The 24,539-nt window shown below is 44.3% G+C and overlaps 1 protein-coding gene across 2 annotated transcripts; it reads left to right on the top strand.

Annotated features, from left to right (window-relative positions):
• Nucleotides 1–140: 140 nt before the first annotated feature.
• On the top strand, nucleotides 141–24,138 carry atm (ATM serine/threonine kinase). Of its 2 annotated transcripts, none has more exons than XM_031752673.2 (63): nucleotides 141–278; nucleotides 493–588; nucleotides 1,417–1,535; nucleotides 1,789–1,934; nucleotides 2,111–2,275; nucleotides 2,368–2,533; nucleotides 2,634–2,872; nucleotides 3,773–3,942; nucleotides 4,085–4,263; nucleotides 4,457–4,828; nucleotides 4,914–5,117; nucleotides 5,360–5,461; nucleotides 5,635–5,869; nucleotides 5,955–6,086; nucleotides 6,213–6,338; nucleotides 6,436–6,525; nucleotides 6,631–6,817; nucleotides 6,910–7,103; nucleotides 7,178–7,257; nucleotides 7,366–7,521; nucleotides 7,782–7,857; nucleotides 7,989–8,131; nucleotides 8,220–8,337; nucleotides 8,429–8,599; nucleotides 8,914–9,089; nucleotides 9,213–9,456; nucleotides 9,617–9,732; nucleotides 9,860–9,986; nucleotides 10,094–10,293; nucleotides 10,902–11,076; nucleotides 12,231–12,389; nucleotides 12,504–12,636; nucleotides 12,719–12,814; nucleotides 12,908–13,079; nucleotides 13,170–13,311; nucleotides 13,406–13,582; nucleotides 13,744–13,921; nucleotides 14,040–14,145; nucleotides 14,238–14,396; nucleotides 14,484–14,592; nucleotides 15,602–15,690; nucleotides 15,792–15,894; nucleotides 16,014–16,162; nucleotides 16,256–16,360; nucleotides 16,442–16,561; nucleotides 16,666–16,900; nucleotides 16,999–17,172; nucleotides 17,286–17,405; nucleotides 18,058–18,275; nucleotides 18,385–18,592; nucleotides 18,674–18,799; nucleotides 18,904–19,044; nucleotides 19,244–19,382; nucleotides 19,898–19,980; nucleotides 20,116–20,256; nucleotides 21,320–21,436; nucleotides 21,536–21,685; nucleotides 21,786–21,951; nucleotides 22,296–22,382; nucleotides 22,492–22,606; nucleotides 23,121–23,184; nucleotides 23,307–23,449; nucleotides 23,533–24,138. In XM_031752673.2, the coding sequence occupies exons 2-63, from the start codon at nucleotides 517–519 to the stop codon at nucleotides 23,714–23,716; spliced, it is 9,288 nt and encodes a 3,095-aa protein (XP_031608533.1). In that variant the 5' UTR covers nucleotides 141–278; nucleotides 493–516; the 3' UTR covers nucleotides 23,717–24,138. The 2 variants fall into 2 exon arrangements, with proteins under 2 accessions (XP_031608533.1, XP_039454016.1); XM_039598082.1 differs by having other exon boundaries at nucleotides 6,883–7,103.
• The last annotated feature ends 401 nt before the right edge of the window (nucleotides 24,139–24,539 follow it).

Here is a 24,539-nt window from a genome sequence, read left to right as displayed (position 1 = left end):
ACAATACCTATTAAAAACATTAGGTTTATTTTCATGCTGATAGAAAAGTGAATGGACTCACTCAATACCAGGCATAAGAAGGAAGTGATGTGAGCAGTTGAGCCTTGCTGCTGGGGCGGGAATATTTTATGCGTGGGTTACGTGTGCGTGCGTGCGCGTGGCTCTACAAGATGGCAAAGTTGTCATGGCAGGTACAGTAGCGGTGTGCCTTAACTCAGCTAACATCTGCACCTGCAAGTGTGACAACTCCGTAACTGCAATCACTGCAGTCATCTGAGGTCAGTGAACAGCGCAGGTGTTTGAATGGACATTTGTGAATGAAGTCAAAAGCTTAATCTGCCAGTTTCGTGTTGCTAAAGTAGTTTGCATGAGCAGTGAAGCAGTGAATAAAGTGTGGGTCGAATGGTAGAAATCTACAATGTCTACTAAGTAATAATAGTGTAGGTATAAAGCGGATGAGTAACAACTTTTGTCAACATCCTGTCCCTCCAGTGTGTACATCCACGGTGAGGCACAATGAGCCTGGCTCTTCATGATCTCCTGGCCTGCTGCAGAGCACTCGAGAATGACAAAGCTACAGAGAGGAAGGTGAAAAAGACGAACTACTGCCTATCAGTTGTCCAAATAAATGAATTCATAGGCGATTCAATGTACTTTAAATAGGTTAAACAACTCCCTATTTCCCTATTTAGCTTATTTTAAAATAACAGAGGATGCTAACTAACACTGTTGTCCAGTTATCATGGCAAAGCAGCCCAACACCAGTAACAACCACAGTTATCCTTTAATTCGCTTCTTTTAGTTACTACCTTCAAATCAGGGCTCTTCTTACTGTAAAATATTGAACTCAGTCAGAAGCTCAGATTGCATCGCTTATACATCTGCTGAGCATCAGCATCTGTCCTGCCCACTTGCAAATAAGATGCAATTTGCCTGTGGCTTGCACCACATCAATTTTGCACTTTATAAGTGTACAAAGGCAGTGCGATGAATAGCTGAAAGACTCTAAAATCAGTTATTTTTTTAAATAAAGGTTTATTTACTTTCCTGGCACGAGTAGCAACAAAAACAAAATAGGATCTGCCAGTCATCTTGGTACGTTAATGGTCTGTATAGCCCCACAAGTTCTCAGTTGTGACACATTATACGTATTTATTGAACAGAATTTCAAATCCTCGTTCTTCCTGTTAAAATGGGGGGTTTTCATCCCAACCTCGCTAAGTGCCTGCTCGTATTGGGTCGCTTGATTGTTGGGGTTTTCTCCAATACCGTTGGGTCTTTAACTTACAGTATAAAGAGCTTTGAAGTGAATTTTGTGGGGAATTGTCCATAATTAAATAAACCTGAATTGATTTTAATGTTTTTTTAATCAATGCGGTGTAAATGCTTTTTATTTCATCTCGTAATTATTATCAGAAAGAAGCTGAGCACTTCAGACGGCTCCTTCGATCTCCAGAGATTGTGCAAGAACTCGATCGTAACTCATCAGCTAAAGCAAAAGCTTCCAAGCAACTCACATGGGATGCTGTTTTCAGGTAACCTGCATCAGAGTATTTGCAACCATATAAATACAAAATGTATATATCTATAAGGTGTTTCCAGAGAAGGGACTATTTTCTACCTTTTTGCATCTTTTGAAAAGTTCTTAAATAAGTATTTGCTCTTATTTCATATTCTGCAACATGCTCGTAACTCATAAATGATTTTAGCTAAAGTTAGCCCATGTACCGGAACAAGTGGCTTCTATAAATGAATGCTCTTTACTCTGCTTGGCATTTCTTGCATCAGGTTTCTGCAGCGCTATGTCCAAAAGGAGACGGAAAGCATGCAATCAAGCAAATCCAACGTCACGGCAACCACGCTGGCCACGCGGCAGAAGAAGATGGCTGAAATATGCAGCCTGATCAAATACTTCATTCGCTGTGCTAACAAACGTAAGAGCAGGAGCAGGTTGCAATATGTTTTGGGTGAATGTATGTCGTAATAAATTAGGGAACATTCATGTATCTTTATATTTATAAGTATCTTTCATTAATTCATCAGACACAGTAGAAAAAATATTGAATGAACTGTGGGGACTGCAGTTAAGAGTGTCCTCTTCTTCCTCCAGGCGGGCCTCGTCTGAAGTGCAGTGAGCTGCTGAAACATGTGCTGGAGGTTCTGCAGAGTTCGTACTGCTGTTCAGCCTATGGAGAAGATTATAGCAGCCTCCTTGTAAAGGACATCCTCTCTGTCCGCAAGTACTGGTGTGACATCGCTCCACAGCAGTGGCATAGTCAGTGGGCTATTTGGAGTTTTTATTTTATAAACATCAGGAAGCAGACAAAAGAAAGAATTGATGGATCTGTGTTTATTCTTGATTCTTAGATCTTTTGGACTTGTACTGTGGTTTGTTCAACTCCTCGTCCAGACCCATCAACCGCGTTTTGGTGAGCAGAGTGATCCACACGGTGGTGCAGGGCTGCTGCATGCAGACCGATGGATTCAATGACACGCTGTTCAGCTTTTTCTCCAAAGCACTGCTTAATGTCAGGTGAAGACTTTTAACACCGTTTTAGATTTGCGTTGAATAAATGTTCCGGTATTAGTCGCTAAATTTAAACACTATGCATTCTTCGTATCAATCGTATCAGGCAGGAGAAACACTTGGCTGTTTTGGAGCACCTCGTCTCAGCTCTGAACATCTTCTTGAGATCTGCAGCCATGAATTGTAGGATGAGGCTGTGTCGACTGGGAGAGGAGCTTCTGCCTTCCATACTGTACGTCTGGGCAGACATGAGGCCCAATCCAGCTCTCAAAGAGGAGATTGTGGAGTTCTTCAACCTACAGATTTGTGTCCACCACCCCAAAGGAGCCAAGACACAGGACACAGGTTCTTCTTTTAAAAACTTTATTTTAAATGTTGGTTTCCAGTGTTTGTGGTTAATAGTGGTCGGAGGCCAGGCTACACTCACAAACCCTTTGTTAGGTACACCTTCCTTTCTGGTTCGTCTTCTGCTGCTGTAGCCCATCTGCTTTAAGGTTTGACGTCTTGCACATTTTGAGATGCTCTTCTTCACCTTGATGAAGACCATCCAACCACTTTGTTTTAAGAAGGGCATATTTGAGTTTCCTATCTCTTAGAACAATATAACCTTTCTCCTTTAATCTTTGACATCACAAAAGCATTTTCGCTTTGAAAACTGTCGCTCGCTGGACATTTCCTCTTTTTTGGATCATTTTCTGTAAACTGCAGACATGGTTATGTAGGAAAATCCCAGCAGATCAGCAGTTTCTGAAACACTCAGAGCAGCATGTCTTGCAACAACAAGCATGGTACATTCAAAGTAATTAAATCAGCTTTCTTCCTCATTCTGATGCTCAGTTTGTATTTGGGGGGCTGTGGCTAAGGAGGTAGAGCGGACTGGAAGGTTGGTTGTTCGATCCCTGTCTGCTCCTGCTTCCAACCTTCTTTTTGGGCAAGATACTGAATCTCGGGTTGTTCCCGATGCATTCCAGACTAATGCATTAATTGGTGTGTGAGTGTGTGTGAATGTTAGATAGAAACCAGTAAGCAAGTAAAAAACTTTAATTTAAATTTAATCGCAGTGCACCAATCTTTCAAATTTCACTGGCGAAAACATCAAAAATATAAACTTTTGCAAACCTGTGGCTGAACTCAAGGTTTGCTTTCATTTGTTGGCAGTAGTTATTTAAACGTCATGAGCATAAATATTTGAATATCCTTAAATAAATAACCAATAACTGGTGGCTGCGCTCACTCATACTGCAGGTGCGCATGCTGAGGACTGGTCCAAGTGGCGGAGTCTGCTGTACAACCTCTACAACGCGTTGGTCAGGGAGATCGGTCACATAGGCAGCAGAGGGAAGTACGTCACAGGGACCAGACACATAGCCGTCAAAGACAATCTCATTGAGCTCACGGCTGACATCTGTCACCAGGTAAGAAAGATCGAATGTCATGTATGCACCGAGTGCATCAAGGTTCAGCTTTGCTCAAAAGTGCGGTGAGGAAGCTCATTAGAGGAGTTTGTCTGGACAAATTTAATCCTTTAAACGCCCGCATGTTTTTTTTTTGCTGTAGCTGTTTAATGATGACAGTGATACCCACATCGTGGAGGTCACCCAGGCCTCCATCAGAGCCACACAGATGGGCAGTCCCACCCACGGAGCTGCCAGCAAGCGCCGGCGTATCGAAATGGGCTGGGAGGTCCTCCGTGAGCATCTGCAGCCTCAGCACAGTGACTTTGATGTCATACCGTGGTATGATAATCACAGCACAAATAATATAAACACATTTTCAAGTTAAATAAAGACGATTACTGGGTAGAGTGACTTATAAATCAGCGATATTGCTTTTTATTTTATGGGGCATCAATTCTGCCTTGAGACACAAAGGACTGCTGTGCAATCAGCATCACATAAAGACATTCCCGTCTTTTATTTTCCCTCTCAGGCTGCAAATCACCACAGCGCTCACCTCTAAGTACCCATACATGGTGCCTGGACGGGAGCTGGTCTCACTGCTGTCAGTGTTGCACCAGCTCCTGGCAGAGCAGCGGAGGGGAGAGAGGGGTCTGTATGTGCTGCGATGTCTGAGAGAGGTGGCCCGGTGCCAGGCTCGCTACCCAGAGAGAGCCCAGGTCTACAGGACGGAGCTGGGAAGGCTCTGGGTTAAGGTATGGGGCCTGGCAGTGCGTGGGGTCAGCTCGTCCCCGACAGAGTCCCTCAGCCTGGACCTGCTGGCCTCCATCATCCAGGGAGGACTGATTAATGTGGACAGAGACTTTTGGAAGCTTTTATCTGGATCAGTATGCAAACCGTCCAAGTGAGTTTCTCTCTTTTTTCATTGCATCAGTAGTTTTGTTTAATTACAGAAAAGGTACTAATGTGATTCGATTCCTCGTACGCAGGAGTGCTGCACTCTGTCTTGCCCAGGCCCTGCTAAAGTGTCCGGTCCCAAAAAGTCTCATCTCAGCTTCAGGCTGGGACTTTGCGGGGGCCACAGAAGGAGCCACATCACCTAATCTGAAGGAGAGCCTCATAGCTTGGATGCTGATGAGCGACCAGAGTGATGAGATAGAGGACAGCTCCAGACCTCACCCCATCATTTGCAGGTTGGCAGCTTATAAACTGATGTCAATATTAGTAGAAGATGCTTTTATATTCAAAACATAAGATGTTCCAGTTAAAAAAGTGTTGTTTATAGGATTATTTTTTCTGTTTGCACAAACTCTGAATCTCAGAAAATTGAACCTTACTTCATATTTTTTCTTTGTTTATCGATTTTTTCCTAGAATAAAGTCTATTTTGTATGTCAATTTTCAGATTAAAGCCTAAACTTTTCTTTTAATTGCAGAGATTTTCCTCACAATCTTATAGCAAACATCTTGGTCTCTCTCACTCTGAAGGACGCCAGAGTCGGCCTAAAGTTCCTGCTGGGTACTCATGGCATAGAAAGGTGAGGGGAATTGTTGTATTTTCTACCTCTTTTATTACTATATACAATTTCTAGCCATAACCCTTAATATACAGCCAGTTTCTGCACTGCATCTTTCTCTGCCCTCTCTGTAGGTATTGCTTTGAGATTTGGGAATTAAACTAACCCTCTTTGCAACTCCTTTCTCTTCAAAGTGCCTTTTCTCAAGAGCAAATGCCCTCCGATGCCAAAGACAACCTGGAACAGATCGAGAGACTGTACCAGCAGTTCAGCTTCAACACATCACCGTCTGAAGTCCGCAGATTTGACGAGTCGGCGAGGACGGCGTCGGCTGACAGCCGGTTTGCTGCTGTCCCCGGCCTCAGAAACAAGTTGGAGCAGTCCCTGCTCTGCGTGGCTGACAATTTACTCAACTGCTTCTCTCCTGAAGTGAGTTGAAGTCGGATGTGTGTGCGCGTATGAATGTTGTTTTTCATTGTAAACAATGACATCTATTGTTTTGGACCCTCCACAGTCTCAGTCCACTCCTCCAGAGTGTCTGGTGCGTTGTTTCAGTCAGCTGACCGCTGTTTTGGCAGCTTATGTCTCCACTGGGTTTCTGACTGAGGAGGAGGCCTGCCGATCGCAGCTCTTCAGTAAAGCAAAGGTAATCAGTTATCTAAAGTCATAAAATCTGATTCCAGCCTGGCTGAGAACCCTTGTTTGTCATATTGAAAGGTGAAATGAAATATGAGCCTCAGCTTTAAAGTTTTCGGGCTGTTCTTGCTCATAGGCTCTCGCCCAGGACTTCAGCGGGTTTGTTTCAGGGGTGAAAGTAAAAATGACGGAGGAGGGGACCATGGGCACCCTGAGGTCTGTTATGAAGCTTTGCACACAGTCTGCCAGCAGAAAAAACAAGGTGACGAAAGCTTTTCTTCTAGAATACAACTGTATCTCTTGACGTTGAAGTCAGGCATTGACAGTGGATTTTAACTACGTTTGTGATTATTCTGCAGGAAAATATCTGTCCCGCCTCCTCTGGTTTCTTTATAATGATTCTGCCAGCCAGCCTCCTCAGCGAGCTGGCGGAAATCTGCAAAATGTTGGTAAGCGACAGAAAGAGAATGTCACCGATTTAAAAGATTGAAGAGGAAAAACCTTAATGTGAAAAGCAGGCTTGTGAAACCAAGCTCTCTTCTTCTTCCCTTTAGATAAGCAGTGCTCCCAGGAGAGTCACTGCCGTGGATGAGGATGACCCCATGGATGATGAGTGGGAAATGACCAGAACTCAGCAAGGCCATGATGTTGACTTGTTTGATGATGGTGAAGAGCCCCAGAGCAGCACCAACGGGAACCACAGGCCCAAAGGAGACAACACCGACACTTCCTGCAGCCCAGGTATGTCGGGTCCTTTCCTGGTTTGTTCCTTTCTTAAAAACACAGACAGCTAAGTAAAAAATTAGCACCTTTCAATGCTCGCTACCTTGCAGGTGCAAAAAGCCTTCTATCAGAAGATCATCTGGCACAGCAGGACCTGGCTCTCCTCGCAGTGTTGGAGTTCCTGTGTGAGTGCGGCTCGGTCCAGCCCGTCCACGGCCTGCTTTTCAAACCCCAGGAAGTGCGGCGCAAGCTGCTGCTGCTGGTGGAGCAGATGGATTTCAGTAAAGCCCTGCACCTTAACATGGTAGGCAGCAGCAAATTTGGAGGATCACCGTGGCAATCCTTTAGCCAGAAAACACTTATCTGGTTTTCTTGCAGTATCTCATCCTGCTGAAGAAGCTTTCTGCTGAGGACTCGCTCTCCCCGGAGGAATTTGACTCGCTGCTCCGTCCTCTGGCGTATGAGAACCTTTCTCTTACTCGTATTTGTTAGACGCATTCAATCTGCCCAACGTGAATTAATGTGTCTGTGGTAATAAATAGATGTATTTGTTGCCGTCTTCACAGGGACCTGTGCTCTCTGTATCGTCAGGACCAGGAGATCTGTGCTGCTGTACTAATGAGTTTGTTACCCTCCATAAAGAGCCTGGGGAAAACCCATCACATGCCAGAGGAGATGAGACATGTGCAGGGATCCTTGCTGAAAGTGGTGTCCGGATTCTGGTTAGAAGCATGTTTTTACACCATGAATAGATGAACTGGCTGCTCTTTAAAAAAGATTACATTTACATACATGCTTTCAATCCTTGATAGAGAAGTCAAGTGTAAAATTACCTTCTTTTGGAATTTGAAATTATCTTGTTTAAGGGTTAGCAACAGGGTAAAACATGTATATTTGTTGCACTACAAACAATGTATTGTTTTCTGTGGAAGTGTATAGTAGTCAGAACTGTTACTAATGCTCTTATTGCACTGCGTTTCAGTTTCCTGAGCCATACGGGTAAATGCGTGGCATCTGTGCGAGCTGCTTTAGTGCAATGTCTGGTTGCTCTCCTGGAGGTAAAATCTACAATTAGGCAACAATGTTGCTGTTTTTACTGCCCGTAAAAGTGTCCCATTACTGCAGCAGCTCTCGTTGTCACTGCTTTTGACTTGTTCTTTTGTGTTTCCTGTCATTTCGGCTTGGTTAGGCCGACCCATGCTGTAAGTGGGCCATCCTGAGCATCAGAACCTCTGACGGAGAGGAAGACCATCCCGTGTCTGCTGTCCTTCCATCTCACCTCGCAGATGCACACCACCAAGTCCGCATGCTGGTAGCCGTTTCAGTGGAGAGGTACGCTTCCGTCTTTTACTACTAATAAACATAAAACAAGACCAAGATCAGACAGATAAATATGTGCTCGCTGGTATCAAATCTCCAGGCTGTTTCTGGACATGAACTCAGAGCAACCAGATAAGAGGAAGATGCTGCCACTAAAACACCAACAGAAAGCCTTTGAGAACGTTTACCTGAAGGCTCAGGAGGGGATGAAGCTTCCGGTAAGACTGAGCAGCATTGCCACACGTCGGGAACCCCCCCGCACATACCATGTTTTAGCGACTAACATATTGTTTGTGCAATCACACGCAGAGAGGCTGCTCTTCTGAGGACAGGGAGGACGAGATGTTCAACCGCAAGGCCACCCTGCTCAAGAGCTTGTCAGTCGTACTGTGCTGTAGCCCCGTGTGTGAAAAACAGTCCCTGTTTGCACTCTTCCAGTCCTATAAAGAAAATAATATTGAAGAGCAGCTCATTAAAAAGGTAACAAGCTACTTGAATGCAATTTTGCTTTTACCAGGTCTTGATGTATTGGAGAAGTGAGGTAAAACTTGCTTTGGATAACTACTCTGACACAGATTAATACTGCACCGTATGTCACTGTGGGCCAGTTTTACTGCCAGTAAGAGGTGGGATTTTTGCGACTGACTTCGTTGCATGTGGATTTATGGGAGTTCCTTTCTCAAGGCGCAGAATATAGGGAGGAGAATATTTCAATCAAGCATGCAAACAGATTTACTATGGTTCAGTAATCGTCCAGGGTGACATGATTTGTCCTGTCCTCTTTTTCTCTTCAGATGTTGTGCAGTGTCTCCAGAGCGCTGGGCTACAGGAGCGTAAAAACATTCGTCAGCTCTCACCTGAACTACCTGGTGGCCGAGTGGCTCGCACAGAGACAGTCTGATGACCGCTACACTCTTGGATCTTTCCCCTACAGTCTCCTGGATCATGACACAGTCAAAGATTTCTATAAGTGAGAAAAAACAAGCTCATCTTTGCCTCACTGAGTGACATTTCCTTCTGCTATAGTTACGTTAAGCTGGTGTTATTTAGGAAGTGTATTTTGACTGAGCATCCTTTTCCAATACCCTTACAGCTCTTCCTACCCGGTGCTGATCCCCCGCCTCGTCTTCCTGGATGACTTTGAGCAGGTGAAGTCTGTCGGCAGGTCTCTTGACAAAGACTGGAGGGACTTACTGGCAGACTGTTTCCCAAAGATCATGGTCAACATTTTGCCATACTTTGCACTGCCGGGCCAGGACTCGCAGGTTGCACAGCAGAGAGAGAAGGCCAACATGGTGTATGACCTGCTCAAAGATGCCAGCTGTCTGGGCAAACAGGTAACACCAGGTTGTATCAACTGTACATCTGTACTCAAGACTTTTGCTTGTCAGTCCTAAGATCTGAGAAAATGTTATTAAGGTCAAACGCTTGGCTGAACAAGCCATAGTCAAATGATTTTATATACTCTAAAATTCACCTTCTCACATGTGTCCACAGCAAATCGACAGCCTGATCCACAGTAACCTGGCTGACATTGTAGTGGAACTGCTCATGACTCTGTATGAAGAAAGTGGAGCTGAAGAAGACAGAGGAGACCTGAAACGCTTTATTGGGTATTGGGATATTTGTCGTCCTCTAGTAGTTTTTTTTCTTTTTAATTTCCTTTTACTGTTCATTCATCTAAATACTCAGTATGGTAAAAAAAAATGGACGTCAAAATCAGTGTTTACTATCTCTCAGAGAGCTAGACCCGGTACCAAATCCACCATACTTCAGCTCATATGTCATCAAAGCTACACTGGACTACCTCAGCAAGTGTCATGGTGCCAACCACAAGTCACTGGTAGCCATTCTGTCAAAAACCCCGGTATGATGTCTCATGTATCATCACCCAGTCAAACTTTTTTTGTTTTGACAATAGTCACAGTGTTCCGTTTTCTGTTCTATGTGCAATAATGTTACATCTGTCTGTAGATTTCTATCCAGAGGATTCTGCTGGCCGTGTGTGAAAGAGCAGCGGAGACGACCAACAGCTACGAACGGCACCGCATCCTCCTCATGTACCATTTGTTCGTCAGCCTGCTGCTCAGGGAGGTGAAGGACGGTCTGGGAGGAGCCTGGGCCTTTGTTCTCAGAGATATAATCTACACGCTCATTCACCATATTAACAGCAGGTCGGTGCACTCGCAGGCAGACTGACACACTGGTGTGAATCCTGAGTAAACCAGTCAGATCATATTATATGAAATTAAAGTTATAGGCCCACAGATGTGGAACACATTACCACTAGAAATAAAAACAACAACTGATCTTAAAATTTGTAATACCAAAATAACATAAAATATAACTTAAACCAAAGCAAGTCTGTGATCACTGAAATTGGTCATTTCCCATTCTTAATGGTTGTTTTTAAATGCTCATATGTATATATATTAGTTGTTGTTATCCTTTTTCATATATATATATACATATATATATATATATATATATATATATATGAATTAGCAAAAAATCAGTCATTTTTTATGCTATTCCTGTTCTATTATTATTATTATCATTATTATTATTGGTTTTTTTCTATCATTAAAAGGTATCTGATATTAAAAACAAATGGGTAAACAGACATTCAAACTGCGTCATTTACCACCAAAAACCGGCTAAAAATTGAGCTAACTTAGCTACATTAGTAGCGCGGTTTTAGGCTAGGTTACAGAACAGTTTTTCTACATTTCACACATATTGTGCTGTACATACACAAACATTGTTTTCCTGCCGCCCACAGACCAGTTCCGTGTGATGAGGTTTCTACCCGCAGCCTCGCTCTGTGCTGTGACCTGCTGGCCTCCGTGTGTCACGTGTCCCTGCAGGTCTGTGATGATGCTCTGGGCTGCCACCTACAGGTCATCATTGGAACTCTAACTGCTCAGGTGACCAGCCGACCCTCCATCTCAGAGCAGGTAAGTGATTGCTAGTGATGTGCGATACCACTGATTTCCTTTCCGATCCAATACCAAGTAAAATTCAGGGTGGTATCGACGATACTGAACCGATACCGATACTCTGTTCAAAAACTTAATGTTTCATTGTATTTCATAATACAATATATAATTGCATTATGTAATTGTAATAATAATATAATAACATAGCTTCATAATGATTACAGGACATCAGACTTTTTGTTCTTATTGCTTAATGATGCAGAATCTCACTGTCTCGCCACATGTATCGCAAACCGTGTCTTGGCTGTTTGTGGAGGTAAAATACGTCCACACATGACTCCGTTTAGACTCAGCCATTGTTGTGAGTGTGCACGCCAGGGCCCGGGGCTGCAACACATTTATACAGCCCTATTTCGCATATGACTATGAAAGGCGTAAGAGGAAGTAGTTCCTTCCAATTTAGACAATCCGTATGATATAGTTTCTTTCCACTGTGTTCCTGTTAATGAAAAACTACAAATTTACCCCAAAGTACTAAAATATCGATATTTTAATATGAGAATCGATTCTAGAACATAAATTACTGGTGTCGGAAGAATCGATATTTCTATATCGATCCGCATACCACTAGTGATTGCATGCCAAGTTGTTGAATGTATTTAGTATTTAGTACACAGCATACAGTTCAAAACTCTTCAAAACCCATAATTTCTTAATATTTTGTTAGGAAAATGGGAAAGACAGTTTTTGGGAATGCCACTTCTTGTTTTTCAATTTAGTTTCAATTCAGTTTTATTTGCACAAATCACAACAATGGTCGCCTTAAGGTGGTTTATATTGTAAGGTAGACCCTGCAATAGTACACACAGAGAAAAACCCAACAATTTCATGAACCCCTGTGAGTAAGCACTTTGGCGACAGTGGGAAGGAAAAACTTCTCTTTAACAGGAAGAAACCTCCAGCAGAACCAGGCTCGGGGAGGGACTGCCATCTGCCGAGGGAGCGGTTGGGGTTAGGGGAGGAAGATAATCTGGGGTTTTTGTGCACAGACAGAAGGATGGACTGTTTGCTGATAATAAACTCCTCTTTATTTCATATTTTTCTCTTAGAATAACTGTGGCTCCTTTTCAGTGTGCATGATTTTGATTTTGAATCCTCTTTTTGCCCTGAAGGTGCTGAGTCTGCTGCAGTTTCTTGTCATAGAAAATCAGCAGACGTTAAAGGAAGCCATCAGAGGGTTGGAGCCTTTCCCTGATATCCCTGAATTCAGAGAGCTGCGGGCTGTACAGCACAAACTCAAATATAACGCTGGCACCTTCAGTCTGAGACAGGTAAAAGCAGCAAATACATGTGGAAATGTAATGTCCTCGCTTAAAAGTCTATTTAGATCTTCTGTCATCATATTGATACGGAGAGGAATGGATTCTTAATTATCCCCCCTGCAGGAGATCGCCCACTTCCTGTCAGTGACATCCTGTGACTCCTTACCTCTGACTAGACTCGAGGGGTTAAAGGAGCTCACCAGACAGCTGCATGACAACAAAGGACAGATCAGAGAGCTTCTTAAAGAGTGCCACGGTATGATGCTAAAGGAGGAAGAGTGGTTTCTGCGTGAGAACGATTGCATGTAAATGTTTTCCATCCGTGTCGTCCTTTTTAGCCGACGCGAGCGACAGTGTGCTGGTGAAGCTGGTCCTCAATCTGCTGCAGCTCTGTAAACTAGCAGCCGGCCACCCTGGAGGAGCTGACATTCAGGGTAAAACAAATCAAAGCTGTGTTGTCTTCCATGTCAACAGTTTGATTAGTTTCAGTTTTGCAGTGCTCTCATAGCTCAGTCCTTGTGCTGCAGAGGCGGCAGGCAGCTGTTTAGGAGAGCTGGGCCCAGTAGACTTGTCCAACATCGCCCTTCTCCATGGCAGAGACCCCCTGTATGAAAAAGCCGTCTCCCTGTTCGAATCCACCGAGTCTCAGTGTCTGTACATCGTCTTCAACTGCATGAATGACGCGCTCACTCAACAGCAGTATGCTGACTCCTCAAATTCTGTAGCTATCAGGTTTTAACTCATGATGATGGAAAAGCTGATGTGCTCTGTGCTGTGGTTGTCTGCCAGAATCGAGGTGAGACGGGCAGCAGCTCAGTGCCTGAAGAACATCCTCGCAACTCAGTCAGGAGTCGACTTCTGGGAGCAACACAAAGGCAACAGAGACCCCATGCTGACTTACCTTAATCCATTCAGAACAGCCAAGAATAAGGTGGGTTTTAGATGTTTGTACGTGTCTGCAAATTACCTCACGGGAGCTCACAGCAAGCTCATGCATCTGATTACTGGCTGACGTCCTCGTTCAGGTGGCTGCTGTGGCTGCCAAGGAGAGCACAGAGGCCAGAGGAAACCTGAAGAGCCAGGAGTTTTGGATTCCCCAGGCGGGCAGCCACAAGAGCTGGCTGAAGGCTCTGTGCACAGCGCTGCTGGACAGCGGAGGGGTCAAGTGTGAGGCTCTGCTTTTGTCCCGACCACTCTGCCTGGTGAGCTGTTTAGAAATCGAATGGCTACATTACTCAACCAGAATTCTGTATTTTTTTTGTTCTGTTTAATTAGTTAACATTTGTAGTCATATACTGAATGTCAGTACAGCCTACTCTACCTTATTCCTTCTGTGTCGCTCCGTTATTCTCTCCATGTTTAGGTGTGGGTGGACTGCTGCCAGAGGTTACTGCCTCTCATCATTCACTCCATTCTTCTGGATGACTCCGATGGGTCGTTTAGGGACTTGCTCTCCTCCCACATTCAGGACTTTTTCAGCTTTTGTTGCAGAAGCGCTCAGGCCTCGAGTCGCTCCGCCACTCCTCTCACGTCTGACTCTGGTCAGTTTGAATCTGTGACAAATATTATTGATCCTATTGCTTATATTTTGACAGTGGACGATAGATCATATTTAGTGCTTGTTTGCTTTGAGATGAGCATCTATGTTATTCTCTGCAGAGTCCGACACTGCGAGCCAGGGCGTGCATGATAAGACCTCTCTGCGTACCATGCTTGCAGTTATTGACTATCTCAGACACCAGCAGAGGCCACTGGATGCTGACTGGTTTGTAGTCAGATATTATTCGATTGGACCTGCTTTTGTCTCTGCCCTATAAACTTGCTGTAGTATGAATGTAGAGCTTTGCCTTCTTGCAGTAAATCCTTTGGCACAGTGTGCGACTCAAACTTCTGGCTGGATCTGAACTACCTGGAGGTGGCCAAAGCCGCTCAGTCCTGCTCAGCTCACTTCACCGCCCTGCTGTACACCGAGATCTACGTGGACAAGATCAAAGCTAACATGGAAGAAAGTCGCAAGTATGCAGCGGCTTGATTAAAACAGTAACGGAAAAATAACTTTATCCAGCTTTTCATTTTTGATCCATTCATTTCCTGTAACTGCAGAACCAACTCCAGAGCAACGCGGAAATTAAATTTTGAAGAGAACAGCCAGAACTTCACGATCTCCAGCCTGACCGAGAAGAGCATGGAAGACACCAATATCAGTCTGCAGGTTGGTCCTTCGTGTTGCACACATAGTTACACAGGCTGCTTTGTTTTCTAAATGACAACATCAGGTCAAATCACTTTTATTTGTTTGGCTAAGAAATAAATTAAAGGTTCGTGAAGCTTCACAGACATAAAAATATTTAAATATGGGAGGAAAAAAGCCCATGCTCCCAGCACATCCTCACTACATTTGGGTACCCTGGTTTTTCCAGCATCCTCCTCCGCCATCAGGTCTTCGCTTCACTTGAGTGTCTTTAACACATTCAGCCTCAGATCCGATTATATGAATATGAAAATGATTCTCTGTCTGCAACCTGGGGTATCTTGGGCACTTAGGGACACACTTATGCTTGAACATGGTGATCATTATGGAAAAACTGTGGTTAGCACAGAAGTCCAACAACAGAACACTGCTAGGGTTTAAGTCATTTAGGCAATACTTCCCAGTCACTTCTACAAGTACATGCGAGTGTTAAAGTCCCCCAGTGGGAATAGTGGGGTCCACAGCTTGGGCATCGTCCAGCATCCTGTCTTTCTCCCCTAATCCTAACCGGTCGCGGCAGATGGGCCGCCCCTCCTCGAGCCTGGTTCTGCCGGAGGTTTCTTCCTGTTAAAAGGGAGTTTTTCCTTCCCACTGTTGCCAAGGTGCTTGCTTATAGGGGGTCATATGATTGTTGGGTTTTTCTCCGTATGTACTATTGTAGGGTCTACCTTGCAATATAAAGCGCCTTTAGGCTGCTGTTGTTGTGGTTCCAGCATCTGAACAGTGTATGAAGTGATCCCAACTGTATCTACAGGGTACTTCTCGACCTTACGCACCACCTCAGGCTCCTTCACCACAAAAGAGGTGATGTCCCGACAGCCTCTTTTGGCAACCAGGAAATGCATTGCTGTCGAAGCTGATCTTGCATTTTGATGTATCATCATTATCACGCATCAGCTATTTTATCTGTTTTAAAAGACTTTCTTGTTCTCCTTTCCTTGCTGTGACTCTCATTTTTGCATATTTATAGGAGCTGCTGATCGAGGTGTATCGCAGCATCGGCGAGCCCGATAGTCTGTATGGCTGTGGTGGCGAGACCATGACCAGCCCCCTGACGAGGTAGAAAATTTCAATTAGATCTTTCACACGGTCACTTATTCCTCATTAAGCTTCAGTCATTATCAGATCTGCTGATGCTGGTTTGCCACGTGAATTCACAGGATTCGCACCTACGAACACGAAGCTATGTGGGGAAGGGCCCTGACCTCCTACGACCTTCACTGTACCCTTCCCGAGGTCACTCGGCAAGTGGGCATCGTGGAGGTATGATTGAAATGATACTATGATGAAGCACATTCTCCAAAGACTGTTTTAGATTAAAAATCTTTTAGCTCATATATTCAGTGCACTGTAACACAGTTTCTTTAATCTTATGCCGACAGGGTCTGCAGAACTTCGGTCTAAGCAGCATCCTGGCCACCTACATGAGGGGTCTCGAGAGCGAAGGGGTCGAGTGGGGAGCTGAGCTGCGAGATCTTCGCTTTCAAGCAGCCTGGAGGAACACGCAGTGGGATTTTGAGCTGTCAGAAAGGTGAGGGAAGCATCTGGTGCATGAAACACAACTATAATCTCACGGTTAGAAGGTAATTATTTATTTTTCTCCAAATATGTTTTGCTGTTGCAGGAGGGAGAAATCCAATCCTGGCTTTCACGAATCTGTGTTTTGTGCCCTGCAAGCACTCAGGAATAAAGAGTTCTCCATATTTGATGAAACTCTGAGACAGGCCAGGTGCGGTGGACAAAATATCGAATTTTACCCTCCAGTACGACAGCTTTATTTCTGCTTTATAACGCTTCTGCATTTCTTCAGGGGTGCCGAGGTGGAAGAGCTATGCAAAGGCAGTCTGGAGGCTGTGTCATCTCTGTATCCAGCCCTCAGGAACCTGCAGAGCATCAGAGAGCTGGAGAGTGTTAAAGAGCTGTTCTCCAGGTGACTCAGGCAGAAGCATACCACACAGTCAGTAACACACGGGACGTCTCCTCTGGACTTATTCATGTTTTAACTCTTTTTTTTTTTCTTTTTTTTTACATCAGACCCTTCTCAGACCTCATCCTGAAAGAAGTTTACAGCCAGTGGCGGCACCACTCTCAGCTCCTTGTTGACAGTGACTTTGCTTTGGTGGAACCCATCCTAGCTGTCCGCTCTGTGGCCCAGCACACCCTGTTGTCCAGGGTGGGAGAGCCCGACAGCAGCCAGTACCTCAGCTCTGTCCTCACTGACCATCTCATGGACTTGTGCCGGTTAGCTCGCAAGGCCGGAAACACGCAGGTAACATCCACAGACCCACAGGTGAAGGTTTGAAGCACTGTTTTCCTTTCATTTACCAAGTGAATATCATATGAAGGTTGCCTCTAACCTCTATCCAGCTGGCAGAGCGTGCAGTCTACCAGATGAAGCAGCATGCCGGCGGTGGAAGGACATGGGCGTCGCTACCTGTGTCGTCGTGGCAACTGGAGGAGGCCCAGGTTTTCTGGGCAAAGGGAGAGCAGGGTCTGGCTCTGGGCCTGCTGAGACAGATGATACACAGCCTAGAGAAAAAGGTCAGACGGACACATAACGCTGTGTTGTAACTAATGCAACACAGTATGATTAGCTAAGTTAAATCCCAAATACCAAGATGGGTTATTGAGCTGGTTTGATGTGTGTTGCACAGGTGGATTTAAATCCTGCATTAGCACCAGTCTACACCGAGTGCCTCAGGCTGTGTGGTAACTGGCTGGCAGAAACCTGCCTGGAAAGTCCTGGAGTCATACTGGAGAAGTACCTGGAGAGGGTAAGAAGAAGCTTTTGGTATGAGCAGTCGAAGCTTTATTAAAAGATTAAAAGGGCAGAATTGTGGCTTGTTATCACCCAGCTGAAGCGTTTTCGCACATGTGGAGTGTCCACAGTTCCTGGAATTAACAAAGTGGCTCCAGTTAAGAGTTATTTTCTGGTATTTTCTTTTCGTGTGAAGAAAAGCGACCAAAATAGGAATCTAAAAGGTCTCAAACGCCCTAAAATCCACACACACAGCAGGGATCGCCTAGAGAAATGAATGGTTTATTACCCATAGGCCTGGCAGTGTGCGGGCCTTCATACACACACACCCTCACATGAATAATTTATTTATGTCCAGACAAATTAGGAGCAGGCGAAGACATAAATATTAAACATCTGCAAGTTTACACTTTATGTCCTCTGGCTACGCCAGTTTCATATAGACAAAATTAAATAATTCATGGTGTGTCTGTGTGTGTTTTATACCTCTGAATCGGGTCACTGTTTTGTAGTGACATTTTTTGTGCATCTGGTTAAATCTTGTTTTAAATTTCTTTAATGTTTGTGTTGACACCTGTACGTTTTTGCCTTTTTTATGCTGATTTTTGTTTCCTCACGTGAGAACAGCCCTGTGCTGTTGAGTTAATAAAGGTCTCATCTGTGCTCAGGCAGTAGAGGTGATAGAGGGGGAATCGGGACTTCAGGACTCCAGGCTCCAGAACCAGCGCACTGAGGCGTTTTTATCTCTGGCCCGCTTCTCTGACGCTCAGTACCAGAGCATCGACAAATACATGAACTCATCTGAGTTTGAGAACAAACAGGCCCTGCTGGAAAAGGCCAAGGAGGAAGTGGGCTTGATAAAGGAGCATAAAGTGACCTCCAACAGGTTAATTTGCACATTTACAGCTCGATGTATTGTATTTAAGCTGAGGTCCAGTTACAACCAAAGAAAAAGTGAAGGCCTGTTTCCAGCCTGTCTTCGTCCGACTTCACAGGTACACAATAAAAGTGCAAAGAGAGCTGGAGCTGGATGAAAAAGCCCTGTCCAACCTGCGGACGGACAGAAAGCGCTTTCTGTGTAAGGCTGTGGAGAATTACATCCAGTGTCTGGAGCAGGGTGAGGAGCACGACACCTGGGTCTTCCGGCTGGCTTCCCTCTGGCTGGAAAATGCTGACATTAAAGATGTAAATGAGATGATGAAGGTCAGTAAAACGTTCACATATCTGCACTAAATCTTACGAATATAATCATCTGACAAAGCTGTTTTTGTTTCTGTGTTACAGAAAGGGGTGAAACAGATCCCGTCCTACAAGTTTCTGCCTCTCATGTATCAGCTGGCCGCCCGCATGGGAACCAAGATGGCAACTGGCGTCGCGGAGGATACAGGATTCCACGATGTCCTCAATGAGGTAATGCGGCTCTTTTATTCATCATTGTGAGCGTAAACTGCATTATATAAAAGGTTTGCTGCAGCCACGTCCAGTTTATCATGTGTACTCCTCTCTCCTCATAGCTGATATGCCGAGCATCCCTGCAGCACCCTCACCACACGCTCTTTATCATCTTCGCCCTGGTCAATGCCAACAAAGACGAAAACTTTTGCAGGTCCCGGCAGTCTAAGAGCGCTACGCGACAGCTCTCGCAGTTTGATCTGGTGGGTGTGATGTTTCCATCCTTTTTTACATGATTCTCTCCGTCATGCGGAGCTTAAATATGACACGTCGAGGACAGTGGTGTTGTTTTGAAACTTTGGCTGTGATACATTTTGTAACATGATACATGAGAGAAAAAAAGAAGCACCTGGTGTGTTTGTTTGTTTTTTTAAAATTGTTTACATGTTCTCCCTCATTCAGGAGCGTTCGGATGTCGCCCGGAAGATCATCGCCTCCATCAGGAAGAAGCGAGGCGAGATGATCCGAGGGATCGAGCGCCTGTGCGATGCCTACATCACTCTGGCTTACATGGATGCCAGCAGACACAAAACAGAGAAGAGTGAGTTGTACTCGCTGGCCACTTTATTAGGTGCACCATGTTAGGAGTGGGTTGAACCATCTTTTTGGATCAGAGCTGCTTCTATTCTTCGTGGCACAGATTCAACAAGGCGCTGGAAAGATTTTGGTCCATGTTGACATGGTGCTCCATGATGTGAATCTTTGGTTTCACCAAATGCCAAAGGTGCTCTATTGGATAGAGCTCTGGTAACTGTGGAGGACATCTGAGTACAGTGAGCTCATTGTCATGTTTAAGAAACCAGTTTAAGACGATTTGAGCTTTGTGCCATGGTGCGTTATCCTGCTGGGAGCAGCCGTTAGAGGATCAGTACACTGTGGTCATAAAAAGATGAAGACTTTTCTGCTCATAGTTGCTCAGGTCCACTCAGCTGTTTATTTGCTAGTTGACCTAATCTGGTACAGTTATATACATTCAGAAGTCATGAGTATATGTTTTGGTTGTGTGCATTAAATGTCCGCTGCTTAGACAACCTTTGTGTCCTCGTTTGGTTTCAGAGGCCATCCCCATCCCTGCTGATCAGCCCATCATGCAAATTAGAGACCTTGAGGAGGTCACCATACCCACAATGGAAATTAAGGTAAAATACAACTTAAAAACATACAGAGAGAGAGAACTTTGCTGCTTTCAGAGTTTATATAAAGTTTTGTTATGTAAGTGTTTTGGGGTTGATGCGTGTTTTGATTGGTTTGGCTCATATTTATCGTGTAAACAGGTGGATCCGTCCGGTGCCTATGAAAACCTGGTGACTGTCAGGTCCTTCATGCCACACTATCACCTGGCCGGAGGAGTCAACCTGCCCAAGATCATCGACTGCGTCGGCTCTGACGGCAAAAGCAGGAGACAGCTGGTCAAAGTAAGCGTGCGTGCGTTTGTGTGTGTCTTATGTTCGCTTTTGACGTCGTTTTTTTTTGCCATTATAGTCTGGCCAGCCCTGACGGGAAGGTGCTCACAATTTAAACTTGAGTTTTTTTCCATTGAGCTTTGGCCATTGCTAATAATTAATCCTGTTTTTGTACCAGGACAAACAGGCTTTCACTCCTTTATAATGAAAACATTCTTTAGCAGGCAGTGTGTTTGTGTGTGAGAGCATGTTTGTGTTTGCTGAAACATTTGACAGACAATTGAAGGCTAATGATTTACCACTTGGGAGAGTCGTGGTGAAACTTAACATTTTTGTATCTGTGTGCTTGTTTGCTTGTCAAAATAAGATGAAAGTGAAAAAAACGGACATAATAGAGTTGAAACTGTGTGTTTGATGGTGGTGAAACAAAAAGCTCTACAGCGTAGCATCGCTATATTTTGCATGGCAATGTTGTATCGATTGACTGATTCAGAGCAAGCAAACACCTCAGTCACACGAGTAAAAATAGGTCAGCAGATCAAGTTGCACATTTCTCATAAATGTGAATTCTCTCTGTGTAGACCACAACAGATATGTGATTTTCAGTGGTTTTTCACAGTTATTTACTGTATTACCAAAAACAGCATGTAATTGCCAACTTGACCCCATTCAGTCACAGACTGACAGCAGACTGACTGACTCTGTCTTACAGCAGGTTTCATTGACAGGTTCCATATGTGTGAAACTCTCATTTTGCAGCAAAAAAATAACTGTGAGATAACTTTATCTAACTGAATAACACAGATATGGACAAAGTTTCACTCTGAGGATGTAATTTGTGGTTGAAAAGAATTCAGCCATTAACGAATGAATGACTGCAAACGTCTTAAAACTCCCAGTGTCCTACAGAGCTCACTCTCTGTTCTTAATTTGTTTCTATGGCTGTGAAGCAGTTTGAGCCCTCACACGTGATACTGGGCTGTACAAATAAACTGAACTGCACTAAAATGAAGGATCGTTGTGATGATTTTGGTCACGTCACCTGTGAGTGATTTCAGTGTTTCTATGCAAACAGGGTCAGGACGACCTGCGACAGGACGCAGTGATGCAGCAGGTCTTCGGCATGTGCTCCATGCTACTGCAGCGCAATACAGACACTCGCAAGAGGAAGCTCAACATCAGACGATACAAGGTTCCCCGATAAACGCACATCTGTGGCGCTGCTTCACATTTGCTTTCATCTCTTTTTCCCTTTGTTGCTTAAAAATCTCTGTCATATTCTTGATTCCAGGTGGTGCCTTTCTCACAGCGCAGTGGCGTGTTAGAGTGGTGCTCTGGGACGGTGCCCATCGGGGAGTTTCTGGTGGATCCCATTAAAGGAGCTCACAAACGCTTCCGACCCCAAGATTGGACCAGCCCAGCCTGCCGGAGGAAGATGATGGTATGGCGGTACTGACAGGAAAACACGTGCAACATGGCAACACATGCTTCTTATGGGTTCAGAATTCACAGCTGTAGTTTTTGTTGGGCTGTCACTGCAGGAGGCTCAGAGACTTGCATTCGACGAGAAGCTGCAGGCCTACAACGAGGTGTGCACGAAGTTCAGGCCGGTCTTTAGGTATTTCTGCATGGAACGGTTCCTGGATCCCGCAGTGTGGATGGAGAAGCGGCTGGCTTACACTCGCAGTGTGGCCACCTCCTCTATAGGTACACTGTCTCACAGAGTAAAGCTCATTATGCACTGTAAATACAAGATGTGACAAACCGAAGGGCGACATATAATTGATGTGGCTTGAAACTAAAGTGTTGGTGTTGATTATTATTAAGGTGATTGATGGGTCCCAGTTTGCTTTGTACATAAAACACCACCTTTCACCTCAGCGTGTCAACATTTTGTTCTCAGTTGAAGTCCAGACTTGAAAGAAAACATTTATCAATCATGACACAGAATTAAAAAATATACATTTGCAGCAACGAGATTTCATATTATCTCCAAACGATGATCCAGTAATTGTAAAAAGATCCTTCTGTTTTCTGTTTTGTGTCCACAGTCGGCTACATCGTGGGTCTGGGTGACAGACACATCCAGAACATACTGATCGACGAACAGACTGCTGAACTGGTGCACATCGATTTAGGTATTCTTACACCAAGAAGGTCACTCTTTAAGAAAATGTTTTTTTTCCCCCCCAGTGTGGATGCCCCTTTTTCTTCATTGTGTGTGTTTTTGTTGTTGATGTTTTAAAGGTGTGGCCTTTGAGCAAGGCAAGATCCTCCCCACCCCTGAGACTGTCCCCTTCAGACTCTCCAGAGACATTGTGGACGGTATGGGCATCACCGGAGTGGAAGGAGTTTTCAGGAGGTTAGCTCAGAATTACGCTCAAATGTTGCCCTTATTTGTCAGTATAATGCTGGTCTGGACCTTCAGGCCCTTTTATACACATACACGGAAAACTGGACTCTGTGACAGAACACGGCAGACATCCATGACATGACAAATTTGAATCAGACATGAAAAATATAAACTGAAGTGGAGGTGGGTTGCAAAGTGGCTTGCAGTAGAAATCGAGGTAAAAAACAAAGTGCACCCCCCGTCAATTCTGAGGTTTTACAGGACATGGTAAAAAAAAATTCTGGTGCTTTTATTGCTTTTATTGTGTGTGGGAGTAGCCAATCACCATTGATTGATGAGTTTCCTTCACGATTAATAAAGTTTTATAAATTTAAATGGCATATTATGTTGTGTCATGAAACAAACTTCCTTATTAATCTTTTCTCAGACCACAGATTAAGATTTATGTTGGGAAATCTGTTGTGATTTAGACATTTTAAACATTCAGCACTATAAATAATCTGAACCCTGCTTTCACTTTCAGATGCTGTGAGAAGACGATGGAGGTGATGAGAAGTTCTCAAGAAGCTCTGTTGACTATTGTGGAGGTAAAATCTTGCGACGGTTTACACAGAGGCTTTTTACCTGCTCTAAATATTATGTTTTATTACGTAACTTCATATTAAGCAGTGCTTTTGTACGTTTCTGTGTCTTTGTGCGTTTTGAATAGGTGCTGCTGTATGACCCTTTGTTTGACTGGACCATGAACCCCCTGAAAGCTTTTTACCTGCAGCATGACGAGCAGCAGGAGCTCAACGCAACGCTAAGCTCCACTATGGGGGGAGATGACATAGACAACAGCCGTAAATCCAGGTAATCAAGTAGAGAAGTGTCAGAATTGGAGCTGGCCAGGTTTTGTGTGTGTGTTCAATCTCTTCCCCTCATTTTCTTTCCAGCAGTGACAGTCAGAGCTTCAACAAGGTGGCGGAGCGGGTGCTGCTGCGGCTGCAGGAGAAGCTCAAGGGAGTGGAAGAGGGAACGGTGCTCAGCGTGGGAGGACAGGTCAACCTGCTCATCCAGCAAGCCATGGACCCCAAAAACCTCAGCAGACTTTTCCCAGGATGGCAGGCCTGGGTGTAGACTGGGGGAAAGTGATATCAGGGAAAAAGTGCAAAAAAAAGTTTATTTTGGTTGAAAAAAGAGAGAGGTGGGAATTTTCATTCCTTTTTGTACGACTCTAATAAAACAGACTCAACAGATCAACATTAGGAATCAAGCCAAATCACAAAAGTTATTAAAAAGACCAAATAAATGTGTGTGTGTGTTTGGAAGGCTGATATGTTTGCTGTGCATGTTTTATGTTTCACCCAGATGAATGTGAATGTTGCTAAGTGACTGAATGAATGTGAAATACCATTTAAAGCCTGCTCCAGGCGTCGTTTCATGTCTGTTCTTTATTATCAGGTAAAATGTTTTTGTTCTTTTCCTGTACATTGAATATAAGGCTGCTTTGTAAATGAGTACTGTATCATTAAATAAATAAAAAAGCAGTCAATCCAAAAGCACGCTGGCCTGATTAATGCATTTCATTTTCACTTTAAAATATCCTCTCCATATTTTCTTGTCGCTCAGTCGCTGCATCACTGAAGCACACTGTCTGCCTGCCTATACGTCATGTTTTCAGTACCTTTCCACTGCACACTCGGCGTAGCCGTACTCACTCACTGCTCTGACACTTAAGCAGATAACACCTGTGTCATGTTTAGACTCGCCAACTCCTCATTGTCTTTGCTGTGTGCTCAGGAGGGAAACAAACCGATGCTGTGTGAAGTGTAGGCGTGACAGTTTTCATACAAACTCTTTATTTGATCGCAGCGATGTGAGAATGAGCAGAGCGGAGCCTGGGAGGAGATGCCGGAGGTGCTGGCAGTGATGTGGATGAGATTATCTGAGTGAAAGACTG

Source organism: Oreochromis aureus, linkage group 14 (assembly GCF_013358895.1).
Source record: "Oreochromis aureus strain Israel breed Guangdong linkage group 14, ZZ_aureus, whole genome shotgun sequence".
Classification (NCBI taxonomy): domain Eukaryota; kingdom Metazoa; phylum Chordata; class Actinopteri; order Cichliformes; family Cichlidae; genus Oreochromis; species Oreochromis aureus.
Note: the sequence above shows the minus strand (reverse complement) of the source record. Positions and strands in the feature narration are given on the sequence as shown.

Bases quoted from the DNA above. Each gene is read 5' to 3' on its own strand.
- atm (XM_039598082.1), top strand. From the start codon at position 517: ATGAGCCTGGCTCTTCATGATCTCCTGGCCTGCTGCAGAGCACTCGAG. The intron at 8,338-8,428 runs GTAAGACTGAGC...AATCACACGCAG, and splicing joins AGGAGGGGATGAAGCTTCCG to AGAGGCTGCTCTTCTGAGGA. The intron at 16,163-16,255 runs GTGAGGGAAGCA...TTGCTGTTGCAG, and splicing joins GATTTTGAGCTGTCAGAAAG to GAGGGAGAAATCCAATCCTG.